The following is a 12,302-nucleotide window of genomic DNA, read 5'->3' as shown; positions in this document are numbered from 1 at the left end:
CTTCCTTCCTTCCTTCCTCCCTTCCCTTGTATCCCTCTGTCTGTCTGTCTTTCTGTCTGTCTTAACTTCCCCTTCTTGTCTACTTAGCATTTCTCAGCATGCCCAATCCAGATGGAATAGGATTGAGTTTTTGTTTGTCTATTTCTCTACCTTCTTGCCAAGTGTCTTCAGGAATAAGAAAGTTGAAGTTCCAAGCTCCAGCCAGATCTGGAATTAGATTCTGAATTTTAAACAAGATCTCTGAGGATGAATGTGAGTAGGTGAAAGCTGAGAAGTACTGTTCTACATCGTCCTGTGTACCATTCTCAGGGTCCCAGCTGAGGCGGGGTGGCAGCTATGGTAATGAAAACATGGCTGCTCTCCCAAGGAGACCCATGTCAGAAGGAAGCTTGTAGTGCTCATTGATTTGTTTTATATTTTAACACTCTCAGGCTCTGTCTTTGTCTCTGTCTCTCTCTCTCTCCTCCCCCTTCCCCTCTCTGTATGTCTTGGTTATTCAGGTGTTTGTAGAGGCCAGAAGAGGGTGTTAGGTTCCGGGCAGTTGGAGTTATAGGTGGTTGTGAGCAGCTCAAGGTGGGTGCTGGGAACTGAACTCAGGTCGTCTGCAAGAGCAGCATGCACTCTTAACAACTGATCCATCTTTCCAGTCCTTCATTTCATCTTAATACATGTCTCTAAGCCCAAGAAAAAATGTGGAACAGAATTTAAGTCATATTTTGAGTTCAGAGGGAATATTGGTGGTTCACATTTGAGTTCACAATGAGAAAATACATCCCAAATTGATGATGTTTGTTTTTATGAAAAATTTCTTATGGTGAAGTGATTTTTGCAGAGAAGCTTGCGAGATAAAATGTTGGGTGTCCTGGTTTCATCTCTGTTGCTGTGACAAAAAGTAACATCGGGGAAGAAGGGTTTATCTGGCTTAAGGAGTCCATGTTACAGAGCATCATCTCAGGAAAACCAAGACAGGAATTCAATACAGTGAGTTGGGGGCTGACCTGGGCTATATGAGAGCCTATCAAAGAGAGATAAGTGATAAGAGAGAGAGAGTAAACACACCTCTGCTTCCTGCTAGCTGCCTGCTCTTGTATACTGTTCAGGACCCCACCACCTAAGGAACAGCATCACCTCCAATGGTTAGGTCTCCTTATATCGATTAATAATCAAGGTGTCCTCCACAGACATGCCTACAGGCCAACCTGATCTAGTCAACTCCTCATCGAGACTCAGGTGACTCTATATTGAGTCAGGTTGGCAGTTAGAACTAACCAGCACAATGAGGAGATATTCTTGAGCTGGGAGGGATTTTGATTGAAGGCTTAGCAAGTCATTGTAGATGTTTCCTTGCTACTCAGCCATAGGTGAAGATTTTACTGTAGGAACCTCAAGGATATGCTCACAGCTTTCTCCTGGTCAAAGTGACTCTGAAGACATTGGGCCACACAGCTGGAACTTATTTCTAGAAACATAACATAGTTACAGTTCACAGCAAGCAGATTGTTTTATAACTGTGCTCTATTCAAAGAGTATTAAGTCAGTTCATAGGCACCAAGGCAAGTGCCAGTTAAGGCACATTCCTTCCTTCTGTGTCAGTCTGAGAAAGCTTGTCCCAGTCAGCCACAGGTTGTGTGAACCAGAGAAGTGCAGGGCAGGGCAGGGCAGGACATCTGGTTCATCCTTGGTACAGGCAACAAAGGGAGTTTAGCACAGAAGTAAAAAGCACTTAGCAGCTGAAACAGGTGGATCAGAAATGTGAAGTTACCTATACAGTGAGTTGGGGGCTAGACTGGGCTATACAGTGAGTTGGGGGCTGGCCTGGGCTATCTGAGACCCTATCAAAAAACAAAACATGGTGGAAAGATGGCCCAGCAGTTAAGAATCTGTACTACTTTTGCTGAGGACCCAAGTTCAGTTTCTAGCACCCATATCATATGCCTGCAACGTCTACTCCAACTGACTTGATGTCATGCAAGGCATCTGAATTCTAGTGCACATAGCCTCACAGAGGCACACAAACACATAATCTCTTAAAATCTCTTAAAAAGCGAAACAAAACATCAAATAACAAAAATAAAACTAACTAAAAGTCAACCATTTTAAATTTAAAAAAACTTCTTAGGGCTGGAGAGATGACTCCAGAGATTAAGGGTTGCTCTTCTAGAGATCTCGAGTTCAATTCTCAGCAAGCACATGGTGGCTCATAACCATTTATAATGGGATCTGGTGCCCTCTTCTGGTGTGCAGGCATATATGCATACAGAATACTGTATATTAAATAAATACATCTTTTTAAAATTTAAACTTTTTATTGATTCTTTGTAAATTTCACATCATGCACTCAATCCCCCTTATCTCCTAATCCCTCCATGTTTGCCCTCTGCCCTTGCAACTCCCCCCAAAACAAAACAAAACAAAACAAAACATTTTACTGTGGAAGCTTCAGTGTGTTACAGTGTGTCACACAGTGATACCCTTTTGCCCAAACAGCTTTTCTTGCAAATGCTTGTTGCAATGAGTCATTGGTCTGGTTCAAGACCTCTGGCTTCTGCTACACTATTACTACTGTATTCTCACCAGTTTTCCTCTTGAATGTCCTACTGTTGTTGCCTTGTATTATGGAGATCCTGCAGCTTTGGCTCTGCAGGAAAGGCCCCCTCACACACTCCAGCAGTTCAGAGACGGGGTAAATGTTGGGCAACTCAGAGCCCTGGATCTGAGCCTGGGTGGTAGCTGAGTTGGCCAGCCTGCCAGCTCTCCTGAGCCCAAGCCACTGGGGCCAGCTCTCCAGCATTGCCCAAGTGAGGGGCTCAGCCCTTTGACATTAATGTGGCAGCCCAGATATAGACATCCATATGACCTATGGCGATAATGTGGCCCATGGACATAGACACAGATCCTGCTGCAGCAGGGTCATGGACCCCAACATAGCCCCTGTGGCAGCACAGCCTGGACATCACCATGGCTTCAGATGGCAGTGCAGGCAGGCTGTCCCTCACCTCAGGCTGTCCCTCACATCAGGCTGTCCCTCACATCAGGCTGTCCCTCACATCAGGCTGCCCCTCACATCAGGCTGTCCCTCATCAGTTTGTCCATCAAAGCTCCAGTCCTATCATTCTTTAGCTTCCCCTCTCCCTCATCTCTTCACCACACATTTGCTCATCACATTGGTGCCCACCCAAGGGTGATGTGTGGTGATGGGGGGGGGGCTCTGCTGGTCAACCTTTTTTAAAATCACCACACACCAGTGATTCTAAACAATCCAACAACAGTCTATCTTGCCTCCTAACCAGTGACAGCACAGGTCTAAAGTAATCGTTGTCAACTGAACTTCACATGATGACCATATTACTTATCCTAGAAAAACTTGTCCCCCCCCCCCCCGGGAAGTTAGTTTGACACACAGTGTGGCCTCAGCTACATGAGTCATTTCTGAAGTTCCTGAACAGTTCAGGCTGGCTCTGGTCACAGAGCATAATACCAATCCTATGATACTTCATACCCTAGTATTTTAAATAGATAAGAAATGAGCAGCCATTGTAACAGTGAGAGATGGGGCTGTAAAACACCTCTGGGTTCCAGAGGGCAGTCCAGCTTTGGTTTGATTTTTGCTTTTGACAAGGTCTCACCTGCCAGATGTACGGAGGCCAGGGGTCAGGCAGCAAGAGTGAGTTCTCTTCTTTTACCTTGAGGGACCAAGGGATTGAACTCAGATCATGAGGCTTAGTGGCAAGTGCCTTCACCAGCTGAGCCATCTCGCCAACCATTAAATTTTATTGAAAAAAAAAATAGCATTGAGTTATACCCACAACCTCCAGTATTTAACATCTGAGGCATAGACACTGATGGGAATTGTGTTTTATAATAATTTTGTTTAGTTCAAAAAGTAGGTACAAATTTAATTCATGAAATACAGAATATACATATATGAGTAAAAACATGAGGAGACTCTATTAAAAAAGAGTGTTCTAGAACATCCATCTGGAAATAATCTATCAGAGCAGGTGTAGGATGCCCCTGAACAGATGGATATGGAGTAATAACTGACGGCCAGCATGACTGTGCCTACATCTAACCCCTGCCCTCTTCAGATTCCTTCCTGACTTAGATGTGTGTTTCTGAACCAGAGGTGGACACTTGTTCCTCTTCCTTCCCAAACTAAGTCAGGCTCTCAGACTTTCAGATGACTCCATACTTCGGGTACATCTTTTATACTGGTATAAAAGATGACCAGACAGCTCAAAATGACCTTGACTATTTGGAATTCTGCACTGAGAGCAGCTAGAAGAAACGTGAACCCTACACTTCCAGTTAGATAACAGAGTGTCCTGAACAACCTTCTGGCCATGAGGTATGCTGCCTATCTTAATGAAATACTTGTCAGAACCTATCATGGAGGTAGATTGGATGTTTCATGAGATGGGCATGAGCCTTTGGGGGCACAGCAGAATTCTACAGTTTAGACCTTGATTGTCCCCCCAAAGGCCCATATGTTAAAGGTTTGGTTCCAGCCTGTGGTCCTAGTGGGGGTAGTGGGTTCTTTAGGAGGTGGGGCTTGATGGAAGAAAGTAAATTCACTGGGAAGTGTGCTGGTGAATGGGGTTCCAGGATCCTGGCCACAGCTCTTTTTCTATTTGCTTCCCAGCTGGTGAGCAGCTGGCTTCCTCTGCCCTGCACTCCTGTCAGGATTTACTACTATCTTGACGTAGGTCTAAAAGTAAGGGGCCAGACAACAGCTCCAAAGCCATGAGTTAAAGCCTGCTCTTATAAACCTTTCTCCTCTTAAAACTGATTATTTGGGGGCATTTTAAACACATCTTGTGCACAATAATGTGAGCACATGTGCATATGCATGGATGTGTCACAAATGTGGAGGTCAGAGGACAGTTTGCAGGAGTTCTTTTCTTCTGCCATGGGAATCCTGAAACCTGAACTCATGTAGGTAGGTTTGGCAGCAAACACCTTTATCCACTGAGCCATCTCTGCAGCTCTGTTTGGGTTGTTGTTGTTGTTATTATTATATTATTATTATTATTATTATTATTATTATTATTATTACTATTGGGACTGAACCCAGGACCTTGCCTGTGCTGAGCCTGTACCTCTAAGCTACAAGCCCAGTCCTAAGGAATACCTGGGAGAGTCGCTCCACTCTGATATCTTGATTAACCCTGTCTCCCAGAGGCGCCGCCTCAAAACACATAGTTTAATTGTTTCCACTTTCTTAATACTTCTAGATGGGAATTACAACTCATACGTTTAACCATGGGGACACGTTAAGACTGTCCCCAAACCAGGGTGCATGGAAAGAGTATATTACTGCAGATGGGGGAGCTGGGTCCCAGTCCTGCCTCAGAATGTGGTCTTTATCGTTCTCAACTTTAGATTCTCAATTTTCAAAATTAAGGTCTTATTCTAAAGGCCTCTTCTGGATGGGATTAGCTCTTTAGCAGACACTTTCAACTGTGAACTAAAGTAAATCTGTCTTCTTTATCCCTTTTGTTGTTAAGGCTGGCTTCAAACTCGCACACACAACCCAACCCCCACCTTTGCCTTCTGAAGGCTGGGATTGCAGGTGTGCCATCCAGCTAGGTAGTTCTCATGTTCTCTCTCTCTCTCTCTCTCTCTCTCTCTCTCTCTCTCTCTCTCTCTCTCCCTCTCTACCTCCCTTCCTCCCTCTCTCTGATTCTGTATCTCTGTCTCTCTCTGGCTTACCTTACTTGTGGTAATGTGTTATTTGCAACAAAATATGGGCAAAGGCACCCCTTCTTTTAAAAAAATGATTTATATATTTTTAAAATTATGCATATGTATATATGGGCACAAGAGTGAGTGGCATCTTAGGCCAGAGGCGTCGATCCTCTGGAGCTGGCTTTAGGGGTGGTAATAGGCCACCGGCATAAATGCTGGGACCAAACTTGGCTCCTCTGCAAGAGCGATATTTGTTCTTAATCACTGAGCCATCTCTCCAGACCCCACACTTCCTGTCTTCATTTTCTCCCTGTCTGCATTTCAGCCTCATTAACTTCGTGTGCCACACCTGCTTTAAGAGGCAGGAGAAGCTCCATCGCTGCGGGCAGTGCAAGTTCGCCCATTACTGCGACCGCACGTGCCAGAAGGATGCTTGGCTGAACCACAAGAACGAGTGCGCTGCCATCAAGAGATACGGGAAAGTGCCCAACGAGAACATCAGGTCAGAGCTGGTGCCCACGATAGGACTTGGGATTTCCAAATGGGATGGCAGAGGTGCCAGCGTTCTCGGGTCTCAGGATGCCAGGCCGAGTGCCAGTGCCTCAGGTCCTTTATTCCGCTCACTTCTTTAGGCCTGAGAGGAACACTGGGGGTCTCTACCTCCGATTCCAAGTGCGCTCCTAGAGAGGCGCATGGGACCCCACAGAGCTCCTCCGGAAAGCACACATTGTGAAGAAATAGTTTCTCTTTTCTCTGGGGAACACGAGTAAAAGCGAAGCTCTGACAGACATGCAGTTAACAGCCTGTGACTCTCATAAGAGAAGATTTTCTAAGTCACGGAGCTCCCTTTACAGTGGTCCTCCTTGAAGTTCAGGCATGTGCGTGCGTTGAAGATGCAGACTTCCACATGGGGCGGTTGCTAGGAGGCTCGGGGCCTAGTATGAGAGTTTCTGCTGAGGGCTCCCGAATGTTGGTGGCTCTCTTGGAAGAAGGTGTTGGTACTGGGATGTGGGCAGGCCTGTAGGAAGCCAGGCTGACTCGGAAGCGAAGTGCGTGAGGACAGTGATAATAGAAAGTGTTTGCAGGGCTTATAGGGTGTGACAGTCAAGAGTCTCATCTCCTGAGGACATTAGGAATCTGCAGGCTGCGGCTCCATCAGTCTCGCCAGGCTGCCTGTCCTCGTCTACTAGACCCACAATAAATACATCTCCGAATGAATGAATGAATGAATGACGAGTGTGTCTAGTCCTCCCTAATGCTGTCCTCCCCTCTCTTCCCAGGCTGGCCGCCCGCATCATGTGGCGGGTGGAGAGAGAGGGCACTGGGCTCACAGAGGGCTGCCTGGTGTCCGTGGATGACTTGCAGAACCACGTGGAGCACTTTGGGGAGGAAGAGCAGAAGGAACTCCGAGTAGACGTGGACACGTTCTTGCAGTACTGGCCGCCCCAGAGCCAGCAGTTCAGCATGCAGTATATCTCACACATCTTTGGTGTGGTATGGCTTTTCATCCCCTCCACCACCCCTGCTCTGTCCCCCGTGTCTGTCTCCTCCCTCCTTCCCTTCTTCCCCTTTGGGAACATAGACTTTTTCAGATGGACGGAAACCCCAGCTTCCCTGGGTGATGTTTCCTGTTTCCATGACAATGGCCTCTAGCCCAGGCAGCCGGAAACGTGAAGAGTGTCCTCTTGCTTCCCAGGTGTGACAGGAATGCATACCGCCCTTCTGGTTCTGAACTCAGAGTCAGACTCCTAATTGAGCCCAGTAAAAATAAACCAGAACCTTCCAATAAGATTTCTCATAATAGAGAGGCCATGGTGACTCTGGGTATTGTCCAGCTAGGAAGCTTCCAGAAGCAGTTGGAACAGACTCAGGAGAGAAGGCTTAAAGTCTGGAAAGGACAGAAACGTAAAATGATGCTGGTTTATCCTACCATATTTTCTCTCTTCATTTTTCTACTTATTTGGCTTTGAATTCCCAAACCTGTTATATCTACCTCCCAAGTGCTGGGACACAAGTGAGTGCCACCTCTCCTAGATCAAGAGTATTTGCTCTTATTTGATTTGTACACACACACACACACACACACACACACACACACACACACACCCCACACCGGAATATGGAAAGATAAACCAAGATGGATACTTAAAACAACTCCTGAGACGCAGATATGGCATTAGCCACCAGCATTCCTGTCTTTGGTCTTATTAGACTGGAACTACTGAGAGTTTCAAAGTGGTAGGGTTTTGCTAAACATGGGACTCCTTCCATGGCACACATCTCGTGGGCCACTTGGAGTCACACAGAAAACAAGACTTCAGGATAAAAATCTCCCTTTTAAAAGATTGAGCATTTTTGCTATTTGTAATTACACATGCATATACTATATTCTGATCCTCTCTCCACCCCTATTGTCCCCCCCACCCCATCTTTGTTAACACCCTGCCCCGCCTCCCTACCTGTCCCTTTCTCAGACTCATAAGGCCCTCTAGTTTCCAAACTTCGTCAACACCTAGGGTGATAATCTGTACTGGATTTGTGCCTGTTGACTGAATCTTTTCTCTTGTCCTCTGGGTAGATCAACTGCAACGGTTTCACTCTCAGTGACCAGAGAGGGCTACAGGCAGTGGGCGTGGGCATCTTCCCCAACCTGGGCCTGGTGAACCATGACTGCTGGCCAAACTGCACTGTCATATTCAACAATGGCAAGTGAGTGCAACGGGGATTGGGCAGTTTTGCACTTGATTTCAACCAAAGTCAAACTTGTAAACGTGGACTACCACGCACTGCCAATGTTCGGCAGCTCAGAGTCTCACTCCAGACTGAGGAGAGGCAGGAACTGAGGTGGATGCAGAAGAATTCTACCTTGTCCGTTTCTGAATCTCTAGGTCTGCCTCCATGTATTGGATAAATCATTAACTACTGCTCTAAAACTTGACCTCTGGGATTATTTGCCTAGAGCCAAAAAAAGTGCTTGGCAGTAGCCTGTGCTAGCTAAGGTCTATGAGAAAGTAGAAAGCACATTCAAAGGAGTAGAGTCAGACAGAATTTAGTAAAAAGACAATTTACAAGGGTGTGGGCAGGGTTTGGGAAGGACCAGGTACAAAAAGAATAGGATCGATAAACAGCCTGGGTCGCCTGATGGTGCAGCTCAGGCTGGGGAGGTCTGGAGGGTGAAGCCTGAACAATGTGCTTGGAAAGATGGCTCCTTCCACTGAGCTGTGCCATACAACTGCTCCTGCACAGAAGTTAGGCACTGCTGGAAATACAGGCTAACAACTTCAAACCTGTTCTCTTCCACTTGGCCAACCTCACCCAGAGGCCAAAGAGCAAAAGAACCCAGGTGACGCAGTCCTCAGGGTTCAGCCCTTTGCCCCCAGAAAGGCACAGATCAAAGACACGTGGGCAGACACTTGGATCTTAGGAGTGGGGCACATGACAGATGAAAGCCAACTTTGAGCCACCCACCAGCAGCTTTCTCCTAAACCTTCCTTGAGACAGTGGTTTCTGGGTCTCAGCTGAGAACCAGATTGAAGTGGCCACAGAGCCAAAGCTATGAGTTCTTATTTCCTTTCTGTTCCTGACCCCAGCATCTAAAGCAGTTGAGAGAGATGACAAAGATTGGGAAAAGTTATTTTGGACTCTGAGAATAATAATTTCTAGCACATTGTACTCTTGGGTCTAAGCCTCTAGGGACAATTGACCTAGACCTCATGGAATCTTTTTAGAGGATACATTACCCAGGTTTAGCCTGGTTGACTGAGATAATCACATTTAGCTATGCACAATTCCCAGATGGCCCTTCTGTAAGTGCTGGTGACCCCAGGCCCCTATTCTGACGGTGTAATAATTAATGAACCTAGGACCCGTGCTTCAGGGCATCTCTGGTGTCTGCTGTAGCTTCTTTGTATCTACTAATTGTGAGTGGTCATGTGTTCCCTGGATCTGTTTGCTTTTGTGCAAGAGAGGAGGTCATTACAGTCACTGCCTATCTGCCTGCGACACTGGAAATCAGCCTGGACATGGTATCAGTGGCCCCATTTTAACCACAATAAGTACTCTCTCCATATGCAATTCAGAACTCTCCCCCAAAGAGAGTCACCAAAAAGGCCGTGCTTATTTATGCACCATGCTAGTCACTGGGACAGGAAAATCATCTCTACATTTTTCTCAGCACTCTCTTCTCAGATACATTGTCTTACAACAATCTCACTGTTGTACGCTAAGTGGACACTGAGGACTTGGGAAAGGAGGTCAGTTATTCAGCAGTGAATCTCTCTGTGACTCCATTTTGTAACCCTGTTCCCAGTGGGCTCTCACTGTTCCTGGCAGGGGAGCCCAGCTAGCAGGGGTGAGGTTGGTGGTGACTGTCAATGCCCTGATTGCGTGAGCCCACAATGCTGTGCTCTCTTGGGGCTGCAGTGGTATTGACTTCCTCGTGGGTGTCTGTTTTGTCTTTCAGTCATGAGGCAGTGAAATCCATGTTTCACACGCAGATGAGGTGGGTCAGTCTTCTCACATGTCCGTGTTTGTCTGACCCATCTCCCTCACGTGCCTGGCTTCCTGGGGACAGCCTTTCCTGACTGCTTGGCTGCTGTCACGTGTCATGCCCTGTACTGCAGTGTCTTGGCTTCACCGAAGTGCCATTTTTCCTGTCGTTGAAGTCACGACTTCCTCCTCGCCTGCCCGCCTCTCACTTGCCTATGTTTTATTTTGTTTGCTGTCTTCCCTCCCTCTCACTCCTTTTTTTTTTGTTTTTGTTTTTGTTTTTTTTTTGTTTGTTTTTTTTAAAGATTTATTTATTTATTATATGTAAGTACACTGTAGCTGTCTTCAGACACTCCAGAAGAGGGCGCCAGATCTTGTTACGGATGGTTGTGAGCCACCATGTGGTTGCTGGGATTTGAACTCTGGACCTTCGGAAGAGCAGTCGGGTGCTCTTACCCACTGAGCCATCTCACCAGCCCCCCTCTCACTCCTTACTTCTCTACTTTTATCTCAGTGTGTGAACCTTCCAGTTATTTCAGCCCCAAAGTACACTGGCTCTTTAAAGTCCGCTTGCCATGAAGGGAGACTGCTTATTACTAACCCACCAATTAACCGTGTGCTTGTGTGTAGACCCAGCTTCTCACCAATAGCTCCCAGAGCTGGGATGTTTTTTGGTAAATATGTATTCATTGTGTACTTTTTAACGGATTAAAACTGTGAACATGTGGTGTAGGTAGCATTTTACTTTAAACTTTTTTGTTTTAAGAGATAGTTTATTTTGAACTAAACCGTTTTGAGTGACCATGGCCCAGGAACATAGATTTAGGTTGCCCTAAATTCCATGTTCCACCACGGTAGCGGTTTTATGAAGGTTTTGTTTTTATTTTATTTCGATATGACTTCACAGAACAAAGAAAGTCATAAGTCAAGGCAAGTTTAAGATACCTTGATAGGTACATCAGAGAGGCAGGTGCAGCAAAATTGGGAAGAAGCTTTCAATGGGCTCACTGTGTCATCTGCTGACATCAGTAGCTTTTGGGCTGGGTGAATACTAGTAGTCCGCTAAGTTAATTGATTCTAGCTAGTTCTGACATAGAAGCAGGAAAGGGCCGGCTCTTTTGGAGGGCTAGAGCTAGCCTATGAGAAGATAACTGGCCTCTGGAAGGGCAACATTCAAACCTCCCTACAGACTGTAATGCTAACCAGTCTCTGGAGACACAGCTTCTTTTCAGGAGTTTCCATTCACAGCTCCGCTTTCTGGCCAAGCATCACATTTTGTACATGTGTAGGTAACATATTACTTATTAAATATTGTGAGGTCCCTCAGGGCTAGGAAGGCTTATTCAAAGGATCTGATATAAGTGAGGCTGAGTAGCGGGCAGGACAGCAGTCTCAGGACAGAGGCAGAGCTGGTAAAGGCCACGGAGGAAGAAACTTCTGGATCATATCAAGCCTATTATCCATCATGATCTGGATCTGATTTTTTAAACACTGTGTCGGACTGAACACTTACATGTGACCTAGGATAACAAATCTAATCCCCTGTATTCACAGTTATTTACACTCTATGAGTCATCTTACTTATACTTAAATTTTTAGAAATGGGACTTTCAAATGAGTCACTGTAGTATTGTTTCTTTTTTTTTTTATTAGTAAAAATTGTTTAATGAATTTTTAATCCTAGCTATTTGTGCTAAAGGACATTTTGGATATTAATTAAATCAATAAACACTAGTGCTTAAGGTATAAACTATCATGAATGTTGCTGTTATTAGGAAATGGTATCCTCTGTATAATTCCGATAAGAAGAGTTTACCCAAATTTTTGGACATTTCTAGGTAGAGTAAATGGAGTGAAATTTAATTTAAAAACTAAATATTTTTGTTTTGTCCAAATTATACTGAACAATGAGAAAATATATTTATGTATTTATAATATATGTGCATTTATAACAACAATGAAAATACTTGACTCTTTCAGACATTAATTTTAAATAAGGTAGGGTTTAGGGTAAGCAAAAGTCACAACAAAAAGGATGATCAAGCAGGGCGTGGTGGCGCACGCCTTTAATCCCAGCACTCGGGAGGCAGAGGCAGGCGGATTTCTGAGTTCGAGGCCAGCCTGGT

At 45.4% G+C, this 12,302-nt stretch overlaps 1 protein-coding gene across 2 annotated transcripts in view; it reads left to right on the top strand.

Annotated features, from left to right (window-relative positions):
* The window catches only part of Smyd1 (SET and MYND domain containing 1), a 51,737-nt gene that overhangs the window by 17,821 nt on the left and 21,614 nt on the right, over positions 1 to 12,302 (top strand). The window contains exons 2-5 of one of the 2 annotated variants that reach the window (XM_021164680.2): positions 6,014 to 6,190; positions 6,969 to 7,182; positions 8,267 to 8,397; positions 10,151 to 10,189. In XM_021164680.2, coding sequence (XP_021020339.1) covers positions 6,014 to 6,190; positions 6,969 to 7,182; positions 8,267 to 8,397; positions 10,151 to 10,189 — 561 coding nt within the window. The remainder of the gene's footprint in view (positions 1 to 6,013; positions 6,191 to 6,968; positions 7,183 to 8,266; positions 8,398 to 10,150; positions 10,190 to 12,302) is intronic. The other variant, XM_021164681.2, reaches the window with a different exon arrangement.

Source organism: Mus caroli, chromosome 6 (genome assembly GCF_900094665.2).
Source record: "Mus caroli chromosome 6, CAROLI_EIJ_v1.1, whole genome shotgun sequence".
NCBI lineage: Eukaryota > Metazoa > Chordata > Mammalia > Rodentia > Muridae > Mus > Mus caroli.
This window is presented reverse-complemented; position numbering and strand designations above follow the sequence as displayed.